The sequence below is a fragment of the Mytilus californianus genome, unplaced genomic scaffold (assembly GCF_021869535.1).
Source record: "Mytilus californianus isolate M0D057914Y unplaced genomic scaffold, xbMytCali1.0.p SCAF_2, whole genome shotgun sequence".
Taxonomy (NCBI): domain Eukaryota; kingdom Metazoa; phylum Mollusca; class Bivalvia; order Mytilida; family Mytilidae; genus Mytilus; species Mytilus californianus.
The window spans coordinates 121,945,493-121,973,144 of record NW_026262668.1 but is presented as its reverse complement, the minus strand read 5'-3'; the positions used below and the strand labels follow the sequence as shown (position 1 = coordinate 121,973,144).

The following is a 27,652-nucleotide window of genomic DNA, read 5'->3' as shown; positions in this document are numbered from 1 at the left end:
AAACAAGTATATTTAAAATCACTTCTGTTTTATTCCTTTCCACACAAACAATGTCTTAATGCATCTTTGTGCTGCTGCAGCCAACAATGCTTCAAGGTAATTCCTGTTAGACAACAGAAATCTCCAGTTTGTGAAATTGAACATGTTAATTCAGTTCAATGTACTTTGTGTACAATTTGGAGTTTAGTATGGCGTTCATTATCACTGAACTAGTATATATATTTGTTTTGGGGCCAGCTGAAGGAAGCCTCCGGGTGCGGGAATTTCTCGCTGCATTGAAGACCTGTTGGTGACCTTCTGCTGTTGTCTGTTCTATGGTCGGGTTGTTGTCTCTTTGACACATTCCCCATTTCCATTCTCAATTTTACTGTTCAATCTGAATGTACCGTGCACTGTAGTTGTAATAATGTGATATGTTCTGAACATTGTAGGCTTTATAGTTTCTTTTTAGCCACTGTTTGTCTAAGGAGAGGTTTTTTTTTTTAACAAATGGCTGCCATTTTCGTTTTGATGGTCAAACCATGAGATTTTTGGTATCGTGTTTTTGACACTGACAATAATTGTGGTTTTGATACTTTGGTTTTTGTCTGCATGAACTGGTTTGAACATGCAACAAAAACCAGATCACACTTTTCACACATTTTTAAGTGTCAAATTCATATTTCATGTTTGCAAAATTATGTCAAATTAAATATTGACCTATTTTGTTAAAAATTGCACCTGAAAGTTGTCTTGTTTGTTTTTATTGGACGTTTGATTTTCTATTTCCCCTTTGTATTTTCTCTCTTTTAGAAAAAATAAAATCTTGACCCTAATAAGCAATGAATGTCACAAATTATTTCTTAATCAACATTATAATTACAACCTTTATCAATGATATAAATAGGAAATGTTACAAATAGCATTGTACATTTCAGACATTCCCTATGGAATTACCTATTTTCTTACGAGAGCATGGCAGTGGTTTATACAGAGTAGATACATATTACCTGAGTAAATCTATAACAGAACTACCATCTTTAATTATTCTTCCTGTATTGTTTACATCTATACTTTACTGGATGGCAGGTTTGTATAATTAAAACCAATGTTTGTGGAAATGTTGTTTTGTAAACAAAATTTTGACACATTTATATTTTCAATCCTCATGTTTAATTTTTTCAGAAATTGACACTTTCAATCAAAACACTGTGTATATACAAAAGGTTAAGATAGTCCGTGTGACTTACAGAGCCTAATTCTTGTTGAGCCTGCAACTTCTGTCATAGGGATAGTGATTATACGGCGCTGGCGTTAACTAACTACTTAAAAGCTTTATATTTTAGAAGGTAGAAGACATGGATGCTTCATGTACAATGTATATAGATGCCTTATGTTATGAAGTTTCTGTCTGTCATATGTCCATTGGCCTTGACCTCATTTTCATGGTTCAGTGATTACTTGAAAAAAAAAGTTAAGATTTTTTGTAATGTTAATTTCTCTCTTATTATGAGTAATAAGATAACTATATTTAGTATGTGAGTAACTTGCAAGGTCCTCGTGCCTGTCAGACAGTTTTAATCTGACCTCGACCTCATTTCATTGATCAGTGAACGAGGTTAAGTTTTTGTGTTCAAGTCCATATCTCGGATACTAGAAGCAATAGGTCTGCTATATTTGGTGTATGGAATGATTGTAAGGTGTACATTTCCAACTGGCAGGTGTCATCTGACCATCTGACCTTGACCTCATTTTCATGGTTCAGCGGTTAAAGTTAAGTTTTTGTGTTTTGGTCTTTTTTATGCCCACTAAACACAGATCAAATTTGAATTTTGGTTGCATCACTTTTACCGTTCTAGAGTTATGCCCCTTTACAAATGGAAAAATTGCTGAATTTTTCGTTTCCATTCTCAAACTTTAGTTGGCCTCAAACAAATGTTATGAAACTTATGTGCAATGCTTATTACAACAAAACACAGAACTAGTTTGAATTTTGGTAGCCTCTCTTATACCTTTCTAGAGTTATGTCCCTTTACAAATGGAAAAATTGCTGAAATTTTTGTTTCCGTTCTCAAACTTTAGTTGGCCTCAAACAAATGTTATGAAACTTATGTGCAATGCTTATTACCACAAAACACTGATCAAGTTTGAATTTTGGTGGCCTCACTTTTACAGTTCTAGAGTTATGCCCCTTTTACAAATGGAAAAAATTGGTGTATCCTCGTTTTTACTCTCAAACTTCAGTTTGCCTCTACCAAATGTTATGAAAATTATACACAATGCTTATTACCTTAAAACTCAGATCAAGTACAAATTTGGGTAGTGTCACTTTTACTGTTCTTGAGTTATGTCCCTTTATAAGGTTATTTGCAAGTGGGGGCATTATCTGTGTCCCATGGACACATTCCCAATTTATTTTCTAATACTATATGCAATAGGTCAACTTTGTTTGGTGTATGGAAATATTTCATGATGTACATGTCAGTCTGGCAGGTTTTATTTGAAATTGACCTCATTTTCATGGTTCATTGCTCAGTATTAAGTTTTTTATGTTTTAGTCTGTTTTTCTTTAACTATAAGAATTAGGTCAACTATATTTGGTGTATGGAATGATTGTAAGGTGTATATGTCTGTCTGGCAGGTATCATCTGACCTTGACCTCATTTTCATGGTTCATTGGTCAATGTTAAGTTTTCATGGTTTAGTTTGTTTCTTGGATACTATAAGTAACATGTCAACTATATTTAATGCATAGATTGATTGTAAGGTGTACATGTCTGTCTGGCATGGTTTATCTGACCTTGACCTCATTTTCATGGTTCATTGGTTACGTTTTCCTGGTTAAGTTCGTTTCTAAGAAACTATAAGCAATAGGTCAACTATATTTGGTGTATGGAATGATTGTAAGGTGTACATGTATTCGGGTTTGGTTTATCTGAGGTTGACCTCATTTTCTTGGATCATGTTAAGTTTATTTGATACTTTTAGTAAAGCTTTATATTTAGGACTATCAACATAAAATCAATGGTCAGTAAAGCAGACGAGACATTTCAGCATGTGCACTCTTGTTAAAGAAGGGATCATCATAGTGAAAAAAACACCCAAAAATATACATTGAATATTCAAATAGTGCACCTCATTCTAGATCAGTTTAAACAAAGCCACCTTTATTAAGTAAGTGTTCACATTTATGCCACAATATTTGTTGTTCATTTCAGTTACTAAGTTCAATTTTGTATCTGGATATATTTTCCTTGAAACTTGAAAAACATCCATATTTTTTTTTTTTGGTTTATCAAACTGACTTTATAGTATTAATCCACAGCTTTGACAAGATGATTAAAAAAGAAGTATTTGTTCATTTCAGGTTTATATTATAATGTTGAATCTTTTCTGATTTGTTGTGGTATTGCTATACTGGTGGCTAATACAGCAGCATCATTTGGTATGTACATAAGTATAAAAAGGTCAAGTTATATAAAAGGATTTACTTTCTTATAAACAATTCTTAGTAAATAAACATATTGAGTACTGGAATAAACTGATAGTAACCATCCAGTTATTGGCCTTAATATAATATATGATCTCAATGTTCAAAAAGGCTGGATCTGACTATTTTCCACCCACCATTTTGCCAGGTAAGTGTATAGAGATAAGAAACCTATCCATCTTACTGTTTATCCCATTCATAAACCATAAGGATACAAGTCAAATTTAAGACAATTGTCTTTTTACTAGGAAGGTTTTTTGAGCTTCTCATACCATAATTAGTGTTTCTGTCACATCAACAATGTATGAAATGGTTTACCCACAAATGTTCTTCTTCTTTATGAATGAGATCAAAAAGTATATCTGTTAGAAAAAAATTGTATAGTTGGTTGATTTATATAAAATTGGCCTTATATTTTAATATATTTGTATAGATAAACTATTATTACCATAGGCCAAATTTAACAATTACCAGACATTTTTATCAGTATCAGCCTTGGTTATAAGTATCAGCCTTGGTTATCAGTATCAGCCTTAGTTATCAGTATCAGCCTTGGTTATCAGTATCAGCCTTGGTTATCAGTATCAGCCTTGGTTCTCAGTGTCAGCTTTGGTTATCAGTATCAGCCTTGGTTATAAGTATCAGCCTTGGTTATCAGTATCAGCCTTGGTTATCAGTATCAGCCTTGGTTCTCAGAGTCAGCCTTGGTTATCAGTATGAGCCTTGGTTATCAGTGTCAGCCTTGGTTCTCAGTGTCAGCCTTGGTTATCAGTATCAGCCTTGGTTATCAGTATCAGCCTTGGTTATCAGTGTCAGCCTTGGTTATCAGTGTCAGCCTTGGTTATCAGTGTCAGCCTTGGTTATCAGAATCAGCCTCGGTTATATGTATGAGCCTTGGTTATCAGTGTCAGCCTTGGTTATTGGTGTCAGCCTTGGTTATCAGTATCAGCCTTGGTTATCAGTGTGAGCCTTGGCTATCAGTGTCAGCCTTGGTTATCATTGTCAGCCTTGGTTATCAGTGTCAGCCTTGGTTATCATTGTCAGCCTTGGTTGTCAGTGTCAGCCTTGGTTATCAGTATCAGCCTTGGTTATCAGTATGAGCCTTGGTTATCAGTGTCAGCCTTGGTTATCAGTGTCAGCCTTGGTTAATGTGTCAGCCTTGGTTAATGTGTCAGCCTTGGTTATCAGTATCAGCCTCGGTTATCAGTATGAGCCTTGGTTATCAGTGTCAGCCTTGGCTATCAGTGTCAGCCTTGGCTATCAGTGTCAGCCTTGGTTATCAGTGTCAGCCTTGGTTATCATTGTCAGCCTTGGTTGTCAGTGTCAGCCTTAGTTATCAGTATCAGCCTTGGTTATCAGTATGAGCCTTGGTTATCAGTGTCAGCCTTGGTTATCAGTGTCAGCCTTGGTTAATGTGTCAGCCTTGGTTATCAGTATCAGCCTCGGTTATCAGTATGAGCCTTGGTTATCTGTGTCAGCCTTGGCTATCAGTGTCAGCCTTGGCTATCAGTGTCAGCCTTTGTTATCATTGTCAGCCTTGGTTATCAGTGTCAGCCTTGGTTATCAGTGTCAGCCTTGGTTATTGGTGTCAGCCTTGGCTATCAGTGTCAGCCTTGGTTATCATTGTCAGCCTTGGTTATAAGTATCAGCCTTGGTTAACGGTATCAGCCTTGGTTATCGGTGTCAGCCTTGGTTATCAGTATCAGCCTTGGTTATCAGTGTTAGCCTTGGTTTTTCGGTGTCAGCCTTGGTTATCGGTATCAGCCTTGGTTATCAGTATCAGCCTTGGTTATCAGTATCAGCCTTGGTTATCAGTGTCAGCCTTGGTTATCAGTATCAGCCTTGGTTATCAGTATCAGCCTTTGTTATCAGTATCAGCCTTGGTTATCGCCTTGGTTATCAGTATCAGCCTTGGTTATCAGTGTCAGCCTTTGTTATCAGTATCAGCCTTGGTTATCAGTATCAGCCTTTGTTATCAGTATCAGCCTTGGTTATCAGTATCAGCCTTGGTATAGGCACATTTCTGTTATCTACTTGATATAAAATTTACATGTTAGGTTTTGCATCAGTTTCTTATTTGTTCCTGTATTTGTAGCTAGTATCTCTTTTGTATATATATATCTTTACAATAGATAATTCAGCTGATCTGTAACAATTCCATCTTCATGCCTTATATATCATGTTCTGTGTTACGACGCTAGATAAAAATTGACGAGGAAAGGTAACACCCGGCCACCGAAAGCTTTATTTTTAGAGCCTAGGTAGTCAAAAGGTCTAGCGTGTCGGGCACAGTGCAAGGCGATTTGGTGCCACGATATCTCAGTAGCATGAGTTGGAATCCCGGCCAGGGAAGAACAAAAAATTTGCTAACGCAAATTTACAGATCTAACATTGTTGGGCTGTTGTTTAGACGAATTATATATACAGAATGTATTTTCAGCCTTGTATCACCATCACTGCTGGTGATCCGATGGATAAAATCTGTTGTAGAGTCGTCACTGGTTCAGACGTACTTATAACATAATTATTTCTGTGACTGCATATTATATTAATTTGTAGGATCCTTTACAATAGATAATTCAGCTGATCTGTAACAATTCCATCTTCATGCCTTATATATCATGTACTGTGTTACGACGCTAGATAAAAACTGACGAGGAAAGGTAACACCCGGCCATCAAAAGCTTTATTTTTTAGAGCCTAGGTGGTCGAGTGGTCTAGCGCGTTGGGCACAGTGCAAGGCGATTTGGTGCCACGATATCTCAGTAGCATGAGTTCGAATCCCTGCCAGGGAAGAACAAAAAAATTTCTAACGCAAATTTACAGATCTAACATTGTTGGGCTGTTGTTTAGACGAATTATATATATATACACATTTGTAGGAATGATTATATCAACACTGTCCAGTTCAGCAAACATGGCATTAGCAGTAGCACCACCATTATTGATACCATTGATGTTGTTCGGTGGGTTTTTTGTACAAAATGAGTAAGTCAGAAAATTCCTTTACTATTGTATAAGTCTTAAATGCATTGGGTGATTTGTATGTATATCTGTCTGTCCACAAACCATTTCTCTTTTATCATAGCTCCTTGATATAATGTTCCAAGATTCATGTTATTATTTGATACCATGTGACATGTGTGCAGTTCCTTCCAAGGTCTACTTTGGTTGGCTGATAACTTGCATTTTTAAAATATTGAAATGATTTTTATATGCAAATGTTATGGTGATGCCAGCAAATGTTATCCACTGGTACAGTTATAAATTCTCGGGATGTTTATTTAAGAGATCTCCGTGTACCTACACTGCATTTGTATTTTATGTACATATTTTCATGAAAATATACCTAATGCAAAATACGTGAAAATAAATACACTGCGAAAAATGTACATATATACTACTTTGGATGAAATGTTTCTCCTGGTTTCTGTAAAATTATGTCTGTTTGTACCTTATTTTCAGTACCATTCCAGACTGGTTACTTTGGTTGAAGTATTTGTCCTGGTTCCAATACAGTAATGAAGTTCTATCAATAAATCAGTGGAGCGATATAGATCATATAGGTATAATATTTTTATATATATGCTGATTGAAATATTTTAATTATGCGTATAAGGAAACCTGTCAGTTTTTCATGTTCCTCAGGAAATTTAAGTATGACTATTGGAGTACCTATCTGGCTTTATACATGTGGTGCGATGGCATTGTGATGCAATTTTTTTTTATATCATAAAATACAAATGCAGTTTTTACTTTGCTTTCAATGTGATTAACACATGGTCAGAGTCAGAGATGCGTAGCAAAATTGCAACATTTATTACAACTCGCTTGCAACAACCAGTGATTGCCCCAACAAAGATTTTTTTTCTAGCTATGAGAGGAATTGCTGTGACAAGTTACTGATATCACCAGTGACATTGCAAACTCATTGCATCACTGTCACACCTGGGATATAAACCAACCTTAGTAATTATTCTTCTGATAGCTGGACAAGATTTTTATTTTGTGATTTACTTTTATCAGATATGGTGTAGATAGGAAAAGGGGGAGGTTTAAGCACATGCAAATCTAGTTTAAACCCACCACAATGTGTGCTTGTACCCAGTTAGGCTATCTAGTTATATATCTCTTTTCTCTTTTCTGAGGAGTCAGTTTTGTTGTATGATATGTTTGACTGTCTAATTTTGTTGGTAGGTTCTGTTGTCTTTATGTTTTATTTTTAGACATGCATGCACTTAGTTAGGTGAGCAGAGTATTTTTGAGATGAGCATATGTCAAAGTATGAAAGGGGGATGGTGGACTCAAAAAAGAACAAAACTGTGAAATGGAAAAAAAGCTTTTGGTGTATGACAGTCATTTATGTTTACAACCAAGTTCAGATCTTAGAAAATAAGTGACCTAATAATGTTGTTCATTCTGATGAAAGACAATTCTTATAGGTCAAATATATTTTTCAAAATCAAAGTGATTATTCGAACCAAATTTGTCTCTTCATTTTGACATCTTTGATATACTTCTAGTTAACACACATTATTATACCTCAGTATATTTTTTTTCTGAATAAAAAAGAAGAAATAGTTGTGCTATAACAGACTATTTGCTGGTCTATAGTTTGACTATTGTTGATGCTAGGACTTTTTCATATTATAAGGTAAAACACTGAAATGTCAAAAACAGGAAATCAACCTATACGTTATAATCAGATAAAACAAGAAATCAATCTATACGTTATAATCAGATAAAACAGGAAATCAATCTATACGTTATAATCAGATAAAACAAGAAATCAATCTATACGTTATAATCAGATAAAACAAGAAATCAATCTATACGTTATAATTCGATAAAACAGGAAATCAATCTATACGTTATAATCAGATATAACAGGAAATCAATCTATACGTTATAATCAGATAAAACAGGAAATCAACCTATACTTTATAATCAGATAAAACAGGAAATCAATCTATACGTTATAATCAGATAAAACAGGAAATCAACCTTTACGTTATAATCAGATAAAACAAGAAATCAATCTATACGTTATAATCAGATAAAACAGGAAATCAACCTATACGTTATAATCAGATAAAACAGGAAATCAATCTGTACGTTATAATCAGATAAAACAGGAAATCAACCTATACGTTATAACCAGATAAAACAGGATATCAACCTGTACGTTATAATCAGATAAAACAGGAAATCAACCTATACCTTATAATCAGATAAAACAGGATATCAACCTGTACGTTATAATCAGATAAAACAGGAAATCAATCTAAACGTTATAATCAGATAAAACAGGAAATCAATCTATACATTATAATCAGATAAAACAGGAAATCAATCTATATGTTATAATCAGATAAAACAGGAAATCAACCTATACGTTATAATCAGATAAAACAGGAAATCAACCTGTACGTTATAATCAGATAAAACAGGAAATCAATCTAAACGTTATAATCAGATAAAACAGGAAATCAATCTATACGTTATAATCAGATAAAACAGGAAATCAATCTATACGTAATAATCAGATAAAACAGGAAATCAATCTTTACGTTATACTCAGATAAAACAGGAAATCAATCTATACGTTATAATCAGATAAAACAGGAAATCAACCTATACGTTATAATCAGATAAAACGTTATTTGTAATCAGATAAAACAGGAAATTAATCTATACGTTATAATCAGATAAAAAAGGAAATCAACCTTTACATTATAATCAGATAAAACAGGAAATCAATTTATACGTTATAATCAGATAAAACAGGAAATCAACCTATACGTTATAATCAGATAAAACAGGAAATCAATCTATACGTTATAATCAGATAAAACAGGAAATCAATCTATACGTTATAATCAGATAAAACAGGAAATCAATCTGTACGTTATAATCAGATAAAACAGGAAATCAATCTATACGTTATAATCAGATAAAACAGGAAATCAACCTATACGTTATAATCAGATAAAACAGGATATCAACCTGTATGTTATAATCAGATAAAACAGGAAATCAATCTATACGTTATAATCAGATAAAACAGGAAATCAACCTATACGTTATAATCAGATAAAACAGGATATCAACCTGTACGTTATAATCAGATAAAACAGGAAATCAATCTAAACGTTATAATCAGATAAAACAGGAAATCAGTCTATACGTTATAATCAGATAAAACAGGAAATCAATCTATATGTTATAATCAGATAAAACAGGAAATCAATCTTTACGTTATACTCAGATAAAACAGGAAATCAATCTATACGTTATAATCAGATAAAACAGGAAATCAACCTATACGTTATAATCAGATAAAACGTTATTTGTAATCAGATAAAACAGGAAATTAATCTATACGTTATAATCAGATAAAACAGGAAATCAACCTTTACATTATAATCAGATAAAACAGGAAATCAATTTATACGTTATAATCAGATAAAACAGGAAATCAACCTATACGTTATAATCAGATAAAACAGGAAATCAATCTATACGTTATAATCAGATAAAACAGGAAATCAATCTATACGTTATAATCAGATAAAACAGGAAATCAATCTATACGTTATAATCAGATAAAACAGGATATCAACCTATACTTTATAATCAGATAAAACAGGAAATCAATCTATACGTTATAATCAGATAAAACGTTATTTGTAATCAGATAAAACAGGAAATCAATCTATACGTTATAATCAGATAAAACAGGAAATCAATCTATACGTTTTAATCAGATAAAATAGGATATCAACCTATACGTTATAATCAGATAAAACAGGAAATCAATCTATACGTTATAATCAGATAAAACAGGAAATCAATCTATACGTTATAATCGGATAAAACAGGAAATCAACCTATACGTTATAATCAGATAAAACAGGAAATCAATCTATACGTTATAATCAGATAAAATAGGATATCAACCTATACGTTATAATCAGATAAAACAGGAAATCAATCTATACGTTATAATCAGATAAAACAGGAAATCAATCTATATGTTATAATCAGATAAAACAGGAAATCAATCTATACGTTATAATCAGATAAAACAGGAAATCAACCTATTCGTTATAATCAGATAAAACAGGAAATCAATCTATACGTTATAATCAGATAAAACAGGAAATCAATCTATACGTTATAATCAGATAAAATAGGATATCAACCTATACGTTATAATCAGATAAAACAGGAAATCAATCTATACGTTATAATCAGATAAAACAGGAAATCAATCTATATGTTATAATCAGATAAAACAGGAAATCAATCTATACGTTATAATCAGATAAAATAGGATATCAACCTATACGTTATAATCAGATAAAACAGGAAATCAATCTATACGTTATAATCAGATAAAACAGGAAATCAATCTATATGTTATAATCAGATAAAACAGGAAATCAATCTATACGTTATAATCAGATAAAACAGGAAATCAACCTATTCGTTATAATCAGATAAAACAGGAAATCAATCTATACGTTATAATCAGATAAAACAGGAAATCAATCTATACGTTATAATCAGATAAATAGGACTCAGCAGAGTGAGTGGTGTCATCATAATCTAACGCTGTTTCAAATTGATTAATTACCAGGAGTATTGTTTAAAAAAAAAAAATATGTGAAAGATGACATATTTGGAGACTTACAATATAACAAATGTATAGTATGATGGGGTCTGTTGTCAGTCTAATATTTTGAACAAGTTTAATGCACTTTGATGCTAATTCAAGGAAGGATTATTTTGTGACATCACTCGTAGGACCTGTTGTTGTTCCATATACAATACCTCTTGTTTCACCTGAAGTTGATACCCTCAGTTCTGCTAGCTGAGGCTCCAGTGAAATTAGATTTTTTTTATGAGTCCCTCATGATAGTAAAGGGTGATTTTTCCATTTGCAGAATGTAAAAATGTTACTGTGGCAGTGAACTCAACTGTAGGCAATCCTTCACGGTGCTTTACTTCAGGAAGTCAAGTTATAGAGTCTCTTAGCTTTGATGAGGTTTGTAACCCTTTATTGTTACAGTGAAACTTTAGATAAGACTTATACCATTCAAATAATATCAATGTGTCATATGTATAGTATTCAGCAGCCTTTTCTCACAAGTTTTCTCAGTTTGATGTTAAGAAACACATATAAAACTTCTTAAATAGCCAATAGTATCAAGGTATAGCCAGAGTTTATCAACTACATGATTTTTTCACTTTGTATATTCATTTTCACCAATCTGGAGGATGATGTATGTTAGAATTCACAATCATAGGTTCTGAAATAGGTTTTAAAAAAGGTAAACATCTGTGACATTCTCAATAGGAATTTCATACAAATTAAAAGGAAAGAAAGGACATGTATATACCACCAATTCTAGAAGAAGTGTAAATGAATTAAACAGATTATCAAAAATCTTATTGACATGGACACCAAAGTTCTGAAATGACATATGTCTTGATAATTTAGCATTAAACTTTTAATCGTGATGTTTTCAAATAAAGGTAACATCATACGCAGCATTTATCTTCAGATTGTGCAAAGGATCCAAGTGAGCTTTTCTCATTACTTGGCAGGCGGAAACCCAGTTGAAATAGAACAAAAGAATCGAAGCTCTTTGTTAGAGAAGGCGATAAATGCTTACTGTAATGTTTACTATAGTAACAACATTTTTAAAAGTTAATAGAAACAAATAAAATTACAGTTTTCGGCTAAATTACGAAGTATTTTGTCATAAAAACTCAATTTGCATAAGTTTTCAATTTATCTATTACATAATTAAGCAGAACAGTTAGATATCAAGTCGACGACATGGGTGTCTATTCAGTTGGATCTAAAAAATGCATAACCTCTGATTTTTATTTTTTTTTTACCACGGACGGAGAACATATCAATCTATTTGTTCCTTAATTTTCGTTTCTGCCCTTCCATTATGTAACTCAAGAAAAAATTCAAAATAATGGGTAACAGTTGCATCGAAAAGATAAAATCGAGAGCACCTTTTTATGTTAGGGCGTGTTTGAGTTAAATATTTTGTCTTGAAAACGTATAAAGCAAGAGTATTTGATACATCAGCTCGCTTCAGATTCTATTATTTTTATATATCAAGGCTACAGGTTGACTTTATAACATCGAAAGTTCACAGTACTAAAAAATTAAGTATATGGGTCAAGTGAAATACCTTTCTAATGAATCACAAAAACAGAGTAGATGTGTTCGAATAGCAAATTTTTACTAAAAGTACTTGACGACTGACTTTTAAGTTGGATCTTAAAAATGCATATCTTCGAAAAAACTTAATTTTTTGTGTGTGATAATTAGGGTGTATAGTCTTCAACCACTGAAAATTTTTAGTCTGCCCTTCCACGAAATATTTAATTAGAATTTTTTTTAAATGTTTATGAATTTCCCAAAATTCCACCTGACAACCGATCCGACAATAGTTTTAAGTTGACTGAATGCAGACAAGTTCATTAACTGATGCTCATTAGCTAGTAGATCATTTGTCTTTTGAAATACACCTGGCATAGAAGGATCGTAATGGTGCTATGTGGATAAATTTATCGGTTTTCAGAGCTAAATTGGAAGCGCGTCATCCCTACAATGGCTTCCATTTTTACGATTGTAAAAATGAACTGGCGTAATGGGGAGATAATTTTGACGAAGTAGAATCCTGACTGTTGGCATCTGTTGTTGTCATCGTCGACTTTTGCAAAAATCTTCTCCTCTGAAACTACTGCAGTACTGGGTCAAATATAACCAAACTTGGCCACAATCAACATTGGGGTATCTAGTTTAAAATATGTGTATGATGGCCCTTCCTGCCAACCAATATGGTCGACGTGGCTAAAAATAGAACTGTCAGACGACTTCTTATTGGAGTTATTGCCCTTAAGTGACAAATTTTACCATTTTTTAGCTCACCGGGGCCCAAAGGGCCACATGTGAGCTTATGCCATCACTTGGCGTCCGTCGTCGTCTGTTGTCTGTCGTCTTAAACTATTTGAAAAATCTTCTCCTCTGAAACTACTGGGCCAAATACCTTCAAACTTTAACTAAATGTTCCTCAGGGTGTCTAGTTTATAAACTGTATCCGAAGTTTTGATCCATCGACAAACATGGCCACCATGGCTAAAAATAGAACATAGAGGTCAAATGCAGTTTTTGGCTTATATCTCAAAAACTAAAGCTTTTAGAGCAAATCTGACATAGGGTAAAATTGTTCAATTGGTCAAGATCTATCAGCTCTGAAATTTTCAGACGAATCGAACAACCCGTTGTTGGGTTGCTGCCATCGAATTGGTAGTTTTAACAAAATTTTGCAGTTTTTATACGACCGCAAAAAATTTTTGTGGTCGTATATTGGTATGACGTTGGCGTCGTCGTCGTCCGAAGACACATTGGTTTTCGCACTCTAACTTTAGTTTAAGTGAATGGATCTCTTTGAAATTTTACCATAAGGTTCAATACCACAAAAGAAAGGTGGGGATTGATTTTGGGGGTTATGGTACCAACAGTTAAGGAATTAGGGGCCAAAAAGGGGCCAAAAATAAGCATTTTCTAGTTTCCAGACAATAACTGTGGAACGGTGTATGGATCACTCTGAAATTATACTACAAGTTTCCATACCACAAAGGGATGGTTAGGATTTGCTTTGGGGGGTTGTGGCTCAAACCGTTTAGGAATTAGGGGCAAAAAAGGGGGAAAAACAAGGTTGTCCTGGTTAATGGACAAATACTTTAGTACAAAACATAATTTAAAGCAGTGTAAGGGAGATAAATCAAATACATCATTGAAATTATCTCCCTTACACTGCTTTTAAATTATGTATAAAGCAATGGTTAATGAACAATTAAGATAATTTAAAACAGTGTAAGGGAGGTGATCCAAATACAACGTTTTGGTTACTTCCCTTACACTGATTTTAAATTATGTTTAAAGAAATGCATATTTATAAAGGAAGACCAGTAAAAATATCTGCAAATATTGCATCTTTTTTTTTTACAAAAAAATCCATATGAAAGATTTGACACTACATTTTAAATTCTATTATAAAATAGATTAAGTTAGCACTATGGTAAATTTAAATGGGTAATTATGGTTGCAAACTCCATTGGAAATTTGAATTGAGATTATGACCATATCTTGAGGGAAAGAATTTTTTGGGGGAAAAAAAGGGGGGGGGGTACAAAGAAATTGTGGGGGGTCAATTTTTTCTCATTTCAGATTTCAGAAATTAAAAAGAATTATTCTTCAAATATTATTTTTTTTTCAAATTTCAAATATTGAAAAATTTCAAGAAGTAATCTTTAATTGCACAGTATGGCGCATTAGATTTGTAAAATCTTTGACCACATTTATTTATTTGTTATGCCGAATCTAACCGTGTATTTAGATTTTTAATTTTGGGTCCAGTTTTCAAATTGGTCTACATTAAGGTCCAAAGGGTCCAAAATTAAACTTTGTTTGATTTCATCAAAAATTGAATTATTGGGGTTCTTTGATATGCCAAATCTAACCATGTATTTAGATTTTTAATTTTGGGTCCTGTTTTTTAAAATCTAAACCTTAATGATTAAGGTCCAAAGGGTCCAAAATTAGACTTAGTTTGATTTTAACAAAAATTGAATTCTTGGGGTTCTTTGATATGCTGAATCTAAACATGTGTTTAGATTTTTGATTATGGGCCCAGTTTTCAAGTTGGTCCAAGTTGGGGTCCAAAATTAAACTTTGTTTGATTTCAACAAAAATTGAATATAGGCGTTCTTTGATATGCTGAATCTAAACATGTATTTAGATTTTAGATTTTTGGCCCAGTTTTCAAGTTGGTCCAAATTGGGGTCCAAAATTAAACTTTGTTTGATTTCAACAAAAATTGAATATATGGGGTTCTTTGATATGCTGAATTTAACCATGTATTTAGATTTTTTATTTGTGGGCCCGCTATCAAATTGGTTCATATTGAGGTCAAAAGGGTCCAAAATTAAACTTTGTTTGATTTCATCAAAAATTGAATTATTGGGGTTCTTTGATATGCCAAATCTAACCGTGTTTTTAGATTTATAATTTTGGGTCCTGTTTTTTAAATTGGTCTACATTAAGGTCCAAAGGGTCCAAAATTAAACTTAGTTTGATTTTAACAAAAATTGAATTCTTGGGGTTCTTTGATATGCTGAATCTAAACATGTGTTTACATTTTTGATTATGGGCCCAGTTTTCAAGTTGGTCCAAGTTGGGGTCCAAAATTAAACTTTTTTTGATTTCAACAAAAATTGAATATATGGGGTTCTTTGATATGCTGAATCTAACCATGTATTTAGATTTTTTATTTGTGGGCCCCGCTATCAAATTGGTTCATATTGAGGTCAAAAGGGTCCAAAATTAAACTTTGCTTGATTTCATCTAAAATTGAATTATTGGGGTTCTTTGATATTCCAAATTTAACCGTGTATTTAGATTTTTAATTTTGGGTCCTGTTTTTTAAATTGGTCTACATTAAGGTCCAAAGGGTCCAAAATTAAACTTAGTTTGATTTTAACAAAAATTGAATTCTTGGGGTTCTTTGATATGCTGCATCTAAACATGTGTTTAGATTTTTGATTATGGGCCCAGTTTTCAAGTTGGTCCAAGTTGAGGTCCAAAATTAAACTTTGTTTGATTTCAACAAAAATTGAATATATTGGGTTCTTTGATATGCTGAATCTAACCATGTATTTTGATTTTGGACATTGGACCATAATAGGTAAATTAAAAAATTCAAGTTCTTAGACCACATTCTTTCTGTGTCAGAAACCTATGCTGTGTCAAATATTTAATCACAATCCAAATTCAGAGCTGTATCAAGCTTGAATGTTGTGTCCATACTTGCCCCAACTGTTCAGGGTTCGACCTCTGCGGTCGTATCAAGCTGCGCCCAGCGAAGCATTTTATTTGTTATTATTTTGAATATTATTATAGATATGTATAAACTGTAAGCAGCAATAATGTTCAGCAAAGTAAGATCTACAAAAAAGTTAATATGACCATAATTGTCAATTGACCCCTTAAGGAGTTATTGCCCTTTAAAGACAATTTTACGCAATTTGTTCATCAAGTTTGCTAACATTTAAAAATCTTCTCCTCTGAAATACAGGTGAGCGATTCAGGCTCTTTAGAGCCTCTTGTTTTTATTTTTGCCTATTATCTTGAAAACTATAATAGATAGAGAGAAACTTTAAATTAAAAAAATGATCAGCAAGACAAGTTCTACAAACTAGTCTAACATGGTTGAAATCGTCAGTCGACTCCTTATTTGAGTTATTGCCCTCTGATGAAGATTTTTACCAATTTTTTGCATTTTTGCCTTATATCTTAAAAATTATAATAGATAGATGGAAATTTAAATAAGTAAAAATGATCAGCAAGACAAGAACTACAGTTAAGACAACATGAAAGAAATTGTCCGACGACTCCTTATTGGAGTTATTGCCCTTTAATGATTTTTTTTTGTGTTTTGCCTTATATGATAAAAATTATAATAGATAAATAGACACTATAAATCACAATAAATGATCAGCAAGGCAAGATATACTAAAAAGTCAAATTTTGCCGATATATTTAGTAGACTGTCGCTCTTCATAGGAGTGATTGCCCTTAAATGAGAATTTTTTTTACACACTTTTGTGTTTTGAGCAAAAACTAAAGAAGACAGAGAGAAACTAAACAGACTAAATGATCAGCAATACAAGATCAACAAAACAAGAGATTTTTGCCTTGAATTCTATTCTCGTCTACAATGTTGGAGAGAGTCCTTTGTTGAATATGCATATAGACCAAGGTGAGCGACACAGGCTCTAATTTAGTTTTCCTGCATGTGACATGTATGTCCCTATTTAGCACCCTGCATCAAGTATGTGAGAGCCCTACACTTTTCACTTTGTCTGTCCGTCTGTCCACAATTTTTTGTAGACAAAATAAAACTCTAAAATTATAATTAGAAGGCCAATGACATTTTGCACAGTTGATGTGCATAATATGTAGATGTGCATATTATAGTTGGTGAAATTTGTCTCATTCAATTACAATTGCTTTGTTTGTGTAAAAAATCACAAATTTTTGTCTTTTGTAAACGCAAAATCTCCGAAAGTGTAGGGAGGAGGCCAATGAATTTTGCACTGTTGTTGTGCATTATATGTAGAACAAAACATATATGAATCGAGAACACATCCTGAATTTATTGCTGGTGTCAAAACTTATGAAAATTGACAATTTATGAACAATTGCTTTGTTTGCATCAGTCTCTTTGTCTCACATTAAAATGTGCAAGCGGGGCCCTTGCTGACATGTCAGTTTTCTAGTTTGATCTGATGACAAGAAACATGTAGGCACAGTCAGAGTGTTTATTATCCCATCAACTTGCGCAAGCAACACAATTAAATATGAGGCTTCCCCATAACATGACCTTATAGTTTGGTATTACCTTCGACAGAATGGAGTCTGACATCCTTCCAGAATTTTCAAACATATACACTCTGTTATCATGTTCATAGTGCCTTAGCACTCGTCAGAAAATAATATTCTCATTCAATCTGGGTAAACAGTCCATCTTTTTTCCTCTTCACAAGACAACAAAGGTTTTTCCTGTTGACTTTGCTTATAACAACTTCCTGTCACATACACATCCATTAAAACCATGAGCAAGAAATGCAACAGACAATCATCTCTAACTGAGCACTCACATATTTGGGATGACACCTTATTTTATTTTTTGACTGAAATGTGTAACAAAAAACCTGGAAATAGTTGACTTGAGTCTACCCAACCAACTATCCTCACCCCTCCCCTGTTTTGCTACATTGTTAAGTCCAAGATTCTTTTGTATAACTGTTGTTATGTCTGGTCTCAGATTTGACCTTGAAGAGTGCAACCTTTTTTTTTATCAAAACAAAGCATTTTAGATGCAAATGATGCCACAAGTCACTATAGAAATGTCATGTGACATCATATTAAACATAAATTAGTTTTATAACTTTGTTTATTTTGCATAAAAATATATCCTACTGTGACTTAATTGTTTTGACAGTTTTCATGTGACCCCACATTGATGAATACTTTTTGAATGACTATATATTAAGCTTATAAGAACAAAAAGCTCTGACAAGTGAGTTCCTTTGTAAAGGGGAATGAAAAAAAAAATCAGCTTATAGTAATATTTTGTATTTACAGGACAACTGGTATTTAGACTTTGGACTGATTTCAGCATTGTTTGTTGGATTTAGGATTGTTTCCTTCATCATTCTAGTTATACGAGCCAAAAGATCTAGTGCTTAAGTATGAAAAGAATTCCTGTTTGAGATGGTTGTGTGCCAATGTAAGAAATGAATTATCGGATTAGAGAAAAGTTCCTGAAATTAAGAATTTATATACTGGGACAGTACATTTTCAAAGATTGTGTGGTTCATCAGTACCTTAAATTCTAATATCCAACATGATGCATATATTTCATTGATTTGATATATGTGAAGTCTGAGACAATAGTTTGGAAAACCTTGCTTTGTAATGATTGTTCCACAATCTCATAAAGAAATTACCTTTACAATATTTCTATGATATAAAGAATTTAAAAATGATATCGAGAAAATGCCATTCTTACCTTGTTTACAGTTGAATGTGTTACTTAGATAACACTTTCTGTAAGTGATTTATACTCATATTAGATTTTATAAGATAACACTTTCTGTAAGTGATATATACTCATATTAGATTTTATTTCTACTATTTACCTTGAAATGAATAGGTCAGTTTTATTGAGATGAGACCACTAGACAGCATGGTTTACTATTTACTTCTATAAGTCATATTTAACAGTTATTGTTTTAATTTAAAAGTTTTTAGAAATTGAATACATTTTATTTGTTGATGTTGGCTGTCATCTTTTGTATGTGATGTTTACATGACTGACACATGTTTGATTTTATGAAAATCATTACATTTTTTAATCTTGGTATTTTTCTGTACTGTTTAATAAATTGTACAATATTTTGTTCATATTATATTCATGGTTTTTATTATTTCTTTGTAATACTCAAGTTAATGTTAACATTTCAAATGTAAAATTTGTGGTTGTGATTATTTACGAAGTTTTTTATTTTTATTTCAAGTTTGTCTTTGTCGTATCAGCATGTCAATTGGTTGTCTTTGTTGTATCAACATGTCAATTAGTTGTCTTTGTTGTATCAGCATGTCAATTGGTTCTCTTTGTTGTATCAGCATGTCAATTGGTTGTCTTTGTTGTATCATCATGTCAATTGGTTGTCTTTGTTGTATCAGCATGTCAATTAGTTGTCTTTGTTGTATCAGCATGTCAATTGGTCGTCTTTGTTGTATCAGCATGTCAATTGGTCATCTTTGTTGTATCAGCATGTCAATTCGTTGTCTTTGTTGTATCAGCATGTCAATTGGTCGTCTTTGTTGTATCATCATGTCAATTGGTTGTCTTTGTTGTATCAGCATGTCAATTGGTTGTCTTTGTTGTATCAGCATGTCAATTGGTTGTCTTTGTTGTATCAGCATGTCAATTGGTTGTCTTTGTTGTATCAGCATGTCAGTTAGTTGTCTTTTATTTGGCATTTTGAATGAATTTTATACAATAATGTAACAAACTATTCTTTGAAAGTTAGTTTATTTAGAGTAATAAGCAGAGGTCATCCAGAAGTGTGTTATATGTACTATTGGATTATCTCCCTTTATACACAGAAATTATCAGTATCATTAGACAAATTACTGTAGCAAGTACATATTCAGCCAGATAATTCAGACGAAATGTGAAACAGATTCATACATCATTATGCCAAGTATAAAATTCATTTAAACACACTACTGTTAGAATATAGAATTAGTTTAATACACAAATATAAAATCAGTCATATGTGTAAGTTACTTTTCCTTATGTATCTTTATATCAAATAATAATATATTTTTTCTGTGTATTATAAAAAGAACACAACTTTCTTGAAAATTGTAAATGAATTTAGTTTAGGGGTTTATATCATCAAAACTCAACCTAGCTGCTTGTACTGAAAATATATCTCAATCATCTTTTCAAAGTATAATTATATAATATATACTTCTACTTTAACCTTGAATGAGTTTAATTCTTATGAAAACCCTTATGTTAAGGAAGGAAGTAGGTAAAAAGGATGGGGCTATCATGTAATAATTTTTTTGTTTGTTTGGATATCATCTTTATTGTTAGTCATAATCCACTCATAATAAAGTTTAAGGTTTACTCTAATCAAAGCCTTGGATGAATTCAATTTTTATTTTGCAAAGATAGAAAAAGAAGAACCATTTTTTGAAGAGGAAAACTCTTGGTGTGGTCTTTTACTTTTCAATATTTTATATGTTTCCTGTTATCTTTTTTATGTGCTATTGTGTAAAATAACATGTACAAGTATGAATGTTATTATTGATGTGATGTGTAAGCTTTGGATACTGATTAAGCTGACAACTATAGAACTCCTGTTCCTAATAAATTGAAAAGTCTATTATATCATTACTTGTACTTTGGTAAATTTATATAATTTCGGTTCAGTTGGAAGAGGCAGATCCTCCATCTCTCCAACAAATATGTATGAAGAGGTTCAAATTGTTTTAAAATGATTTTAATAGGAAAATTGATATTTGCAAACGGCAAATTTCATAGATTAAGACATGAAATTGGATGTCAAGCTTGTCTGGCTACAATCTGGGGTACAATTGACAATATAATTAGCAAATTGCTTCTACCTTTCAATCAAAAGTGTGTCAAAATTATGTTTCGATAGCTGTAAATCATTCAATTAGGAGCAAATTATTGAACTTCCTGTCCAGGTAGAATTTCTAATTTGCCGTTTTTCAGAGGAAAATCTAGCATTTTAGACATTGGAAGTCTTATGACACTAGAAAACGGGTCCTTTGTTGAAATTCCGGGTTATTTGATAACCAGGGCGGGTATTGAAAAATCTAGGGTGAGCTAATACTGGTCATTTGACAAATATGTATAAAGTACACCACTATTGTCAAGTCAGTCTATCATACTCTTTAATTTGTCTTTTTCATTTTCGGTAAAAATAATTAAAGGATTTTCCTTTATTAATTACAAAAAATTATTAGAATTTTGTCTCATTTTCTACAATTTACAACTTCTTGATGTCAAACTTCTGTGTATTTATGTAAAACATTTGGTTACCTGCTGTAATCATAATATTTACTCTTCAAAGTAATGTCAATATTTAAATTCTTCATTAATTTTTACTTTGCATTTATATGTAGTCTACTTGAATTTTTAAAATATTGACTTTTAGTTCAGGAAGATATTGTTGATGCCAAGTTTGACCTAAGAAAATTGTTTTATGGATCATAATTTTTATAAGAATGCATATTTATCTATGATATGATTAATAAGTGATATTACAGTTTAACATAATAATTTTGGTTTTTTAATGTTATAGAAATATTTTATGATTAAAAATTATAATTTTCTTGTTTTTCCTTTAATAAATGTAAGAAACAAGTTAGGAATGTTGAACTGTTAAAATATTTAATTTAACATCACCTTGCAAAAGGGCAAGTGTGAACCATCATTTAGCTTTCTTTCTTTGCAAGTCTTTCTGTCCATCCATTTAAAAGCTGACCTTCATCTGAAACTACTGGGCAAATGGAACAAAACTCACATTTGACCATTGTATGTGAAAACTATGTAAATTGTCCTGGCAATCAATTAAGTGCCTGTTCCATATCAGGAACCTTGTCAATTGTTGTTGTATGTTAATCATATCCTAATCATTGTTGCTAGTTAGACAATTGGGTGTAAATATATATGTTGACAAATATTATGAATACCTACCCATGTTAAAATGAGCAAAGAGCACATGATGAATTATTTTTTTATATAAACATAATATTACATGCTTACATTATTTAAAATAACTATAAGCTAAAACAAACTCCTGGTGAATAATCTTACAAAACTTTTATCCTCATGCACAGTCAGTTTTTTGGAGTAAACCTGTATTCCGTCATTTATACTATGTCTATAAATTACTATGACATGAAAATAAACGCAAACATCTGTATAGAAATGCAGGCAAGTGAACAAACCTATTGAAATATGCACAGTACAAATGTACTACATCTCTTTAGAATGTGAAACGACCTAAGTGATCTTGAGACACCAACCCCGCCTTCAATATTTGAGGTCAAACAATGAATCCTTAGCTTGCTGAAATCAAAGTCTGTAAAGTTGGTAATTGCTTTTTCTCCACCAAGCATACCACAATTATGAGTACGAACAAAGAATCAAATTTATGTGTATGAAGTAGGTAAAAGGTCTTTATTTGACTGTTATCCTGTGAGCTACCATTGATATGGTTCATCTAGAATAAAGCAGTATATATTCATATCTCATTCACATGTTGTTATACTAAATACGCTTGAATATTTGCCTCTAGAAGTGAAGCAGCCATTGATCAATCAATCATCTCAAGAAAATACGGGTATAGTAAATGCCTTACAAAATTCATGTTTGATCTTAATAAACATAAGAATGAGCAACATCAAAACTACTTCAAACTAATGCATCAGCAGAGTAACATACTCACATTTATCAAGCTATTCACAGCAAAAGTAGTTAGTCACAAGAATGATGAAAAAAAGGCAGCAACCTATGTTGCAGAAAGCTATGATCTTTGAGAAAAACCTGTTGTTTATTGTTGTACAAACTTTTATCAGTTACCAGTACAGTCTGCCGGCCAGTACTGACAATACAAGCAATTATTTAATATAAAACACCCATATGTTTGCAGGCATCTCAAAGTGATATGGTAATGGTTCATAAAAACATGATTGATCACCCTAGCATTGTTAAACATGTCTGCCACTGTTGATGAAAATACAAAATTTGAGACAATAAACCAATAGAAATATTGTATTTGAGTTGCTGTCTTGTTGACACAAACCCCATGATCCCATTTGACATTGATGGTGGATCACTCAAATCATATCATTGAAAAATACTACAAAGGACAAGTTCTACTGTTGAGACAAAAACTATACTTTCATCATTCAAATTTGAATTGTCAAGGTTACATATAAACAGAGACTTATATGTCTCTGATATAAATAACACTTTAATATCCAGAATTTACATTACATGTGTTCCATCAATTTTCATTGCATTTTTGTTTCAATTTAGAAAGTGTCCCACCAGGAATAAATCAACTTCATATTTTTTTTTGAATAGTCAAACACTACTATTAAATCTTTGCTTAAAGTATTTTATTGATCCAGTAATGCAAGAAATGTCTCCAGAATGCAAAAGTCATGAACAAAACTTAAAGTTTCAGAAGAACAACACCAATGATATTCAGAAACAAATCTTTAAACCCTCTGCATGGTATTATTAGGAATTGTGGTATTAACTCGATTACTATCAAAAATGGCTAACACTGATTGATTAAAAGGTTGAATATAGGAGTAAAGCACAACCAATAATTGCCATTTTACTCAGCCGTTTTGGATCAAATGGTTTTGTTTTCTATCCAGGAATACTGTGAATAGCCTTTATTAGTTGTTATTGGCTTTGTACTAGCTGTCAATAACTATGAATACTCTACAATTTTTTTTTTGTTGTTATAAATTAGGCCGAAGTTTTTTTGTCTCGCCTGCGACGAAAGTTGCAGTATGCGAGACGTACGTAGGATTACTATCCAGCGGCGGCGGCGGCGTAAACTATTTGTATAAAGCTTTATATTTCAGAAGGTAGAAGACCTGGATGCTTCATACTATGTATGCAGATACCTTATGTTACGAAGTTTCCGTCTGTCATATGCCCATTGTCCTTGACCTCATTTTCATGGTTCAGTGACTGCTTGAAAAAAAAATACACATTTTTTTTGTTATGTGAATTTCTCACTTGTTATGAGTAATAGGATAACTATATTTGGTATATGGGTTTCTTGCAACGTCTACATGTCCGTCAGACAGGGTTTACCTGACCTCGACCTCAATTCATGGATCAGTGATCAAGGTTAAAGTTACGTGATTAGGTCCGTTTCTCAGATACTACAAGCAGCAGATCAACTATATGTGGTGTATGGAATGATTGTAAGGGGTACATGTCAGACTGGCAGGTTTTATCTAACCTTGACCTCATATTCATGGTTCATTGATTATTGTTCATTTTTTGTGTTTTGGTCTGTTTTTCAAGTACTGTAAGCAATAGGTCAACTATATTTGGTGCATGGAATGATTGTAAGGTGTACATGTCTGTCTAGCTAGTGTCATCTGACCCTGACCTCATTTTCATGGTTCATTTCAGCGTGTGCACTCTTGTTTTCATTTGAACTGTTTCACATTTTGTCATGTCGGGACCTTTTATAGCTAAATATATGGTATAGTTTTTAGCTTACCTGGCCCAAAGGACCAAGTGAACTTTTCTCATCACTTGGCGTCCGTCGTCCGTCGTCGTCGTTAACGTTTTACATTTTGAACTTCTTCTAGAGAACCACTGAATGGAATAAAACCAAACATGGCATGTATGTTCCTTATGAGGTGCTGACCAAGTGTTGTCACTTTGTAGCCGATCCATCATCCAAGATGGCCGCCAGCGGGTGACTTAGTTTAACATAGGACCCTATGGGAAATACATACACATGTCTTCTTTTAGAGAACCAGTGAATGGAATGAACCCAAACATGGCATGAATGTTCCTTAGGAGGTGCTGACCAAGTGTTGTTACTTTGCAGTCGGTCCATCATCCAAGATGGCTGCCAGTGGGTGACTTAGTTTAACATAGGACCCTATGGGAAAAACATACAAATGTCTTCTTTTAGAGAACCAATGAATGGAATGGAACCAAACATGGCATGAATGTTCCTTATGAGATGTTGACCAAGTGTTGTTTCTTTGCAGCCGATCTATCATCCAAGATGGCCGCCAGCGGGGGACTTAGTTTAACATAGGACCCTATGAGAAATACATACAAATGTCTCCTTTTAGAGAACCACTGAATGGAATGAAACCAAACATGGCATGAATATTCCTTATGAGGTGCTGACCAAGTGTTGTTACTTCGCACTCGGTCCATCATCCAAGATGACCGCCAGCGGGTGACTTAGTTTAACATAGGATCCTATGCGAAATACATACAAATGTCTTCTTTTTAGAGAACCACTGAATGGGATGAAACAAAACATGGCATGAATGTTCCTTATGAGGTGCTGACCAAGTGTTGTTACTTTGCAGTCGGTCCATCCTCCAAGAGCGGGGGACTTAGTTTAACATAGGACTCATGGGAAATACATACAAATGTCTTCTTTTAGAGAACCACTGAATGGAATGAAACCAAACATGGCATGAATGTTCCTTATGAGGTGCTGACCAAGTGTTGTTACTTTGCAGTCGGTCCGTCATCCAAGATGGATGGCAGGGGGTGACTTAGTTTAACATAGGACCCTATGGGAAATACATACAAATGTTTTCTTTTAGAGAACCACTGAATGGAATGGAACCAAACATGGCATGAATGTTCCTTATGAGATGTTGACCAAGTGTTGTTTCTTTGCAGCCGATCCATCATCCAAGATGGCCGACAGCGGGGGACTTAGTTTAACATAGGACCCTATGAGAAATACATAAAAATGTCTCCTTTTAGAGAACCACTGAATGGAATGAAACCAAACATGGCATGAATGTTCCTTATGAGGTGCTGACCAAGTGTTGTTACTTCGCAGTCGGTCCATCATCCAAGATGGCCACCAGCGGGTGACTTAGTTTAACATAGGATCCTATGGGAAATACATACAAATGTCTTCTTTTAGAGAACCACTGAATGGGATGAAACAAAACATGGCATGAATGTTCCTTATGAGGTGCTGACCAAGTGTTGTTACTTTGCAGTCGGTCCATCATCCAAGAGCGGGTGACTTAGTTTAACATAGGACTCATGGGAAATACTTACAAATGTCTTCTTTTAGAGAACCACTGAATGGAATGAAACAAAACATGGCATGAATGTTCCTTATGAGGTGCTGACCAAGTGTTGTTACTTTGCAGTCGGTCCGTCATCCAAGATGGCTGCAAGCGGGGGACTTAGTTTAACATAGGACCCTATGGGAGATACATACAAATGTTTTCTTTTAGAGAACCAGTGAATGGAATGAAACCAAACATGGCATGAATGTTCCTTATGTGGTGTTGACCAAGTGCTGTGACTTTGCAGCCGACCCATCATCCAAGATGGCCGCCAGCGGGTGACTTAGTTTAATATAGGACCCTATGGGAAATACATACAAATGTCTTCTTTTAGAGAACCACTGAATGGAATGAAACCAAACATGGCATAAATGTTCCTTATGAGGTGCTGACCAAATGTTGTTACTTTGCAGTTGGTCCATCATCCAAGATGTCTGCCAGTGGGTGACTTAGTGTAGCATAGGACCCTATGGGAAAAACATACAAATGTCTTCTTTTAGAGAAGTACTAAATGGAATGGAACCAAACATGGCATGAATGTTCCTTATCAGGTGTTGACCAAGTGTTGTTTCTTTGCAGCTGATCTATCATCCAAGATGGCCGCCAGAGGGGGACTTAGTTTAACATAGGACCCTATGAGAAATACATACAAATGTCTTCTTCTAGAGAACCACTGAATGGAATGAAACCAAACATGGCATGAATGTTCCTTATGAGGTGCTGACCATGTGTTGTTACTTTGCAGCCGGTCCATCATCCAAGATGGCCGACAGCGGGGGACTTAGTTTAACATAGGACCCTATGGGAAATACATACAAATGTCTTCTTTTAGAAAACCACTGAATGGAATGAAACCAAACATGGCATGAATGTTCCTTATGAGGTGCTGACCAAGTGTTGCTACTTTGTTGCCGATTTACTGCTCAAGTTGGCCAGCAGGATATTTTATTAAATAACGACACCAATATTTTACCAAATTTGGCCTCAATCATTATTTGGGTATCTGTTATGATTTTTATCTATCTTTACATGATTTCTAAAACCAAAGTAGAGTCAGGTGAGCGACACAGGTTCTTGAGAGCCTCTAGTTTCTCATTGTTGAAGACAGTACGATGGATACGTTAAGTTGCTTAAATCAACTTCATTTGGTCTCT

At 33.3% G+C, this 27,652-nt stretch overlaps 1 protein-coding gene across 1 annotated transcript in view; it reads left to right on the top strand.

The window, feature by feature from the left end:
• The window catches only part of LOC127728691 (protein white-like), a 102,437-nt gene extending 80,425 nt beyond the window's left edge, over positions 1-22,012 (top strand). Inside the window, exons 14-19 of the mRNA XM_052236307.1 lie at positions 918-1,068; positions 3,347-3,424; positions 6,352-6,457; positions 6,935-7,035; positions 11,419-11,519; positions 18,711-22,012. Of these exons, the coding sequence (XP_052092267.1) occupies positions 918-1,068; positions 3,347-3,424; positions 6,352-6,457; positions 6,935-7,035; positions 11,419-11,519; positions 18,711-18,815 (642 nt within the window). The 3' untranslated portion in view covers positions 18,816-22,012. The remainder of the gene's footprint in view (positions 1-917; positions 1,069-3,346; positions 3,425-6,351; positions 6,458-6,934; positions 7,036-11,418; positions 11,520-18,710) is intronic.
• The last annotated feature ends 5,640 nt before the right edge of the window (positions 22,013-27,652 follow it).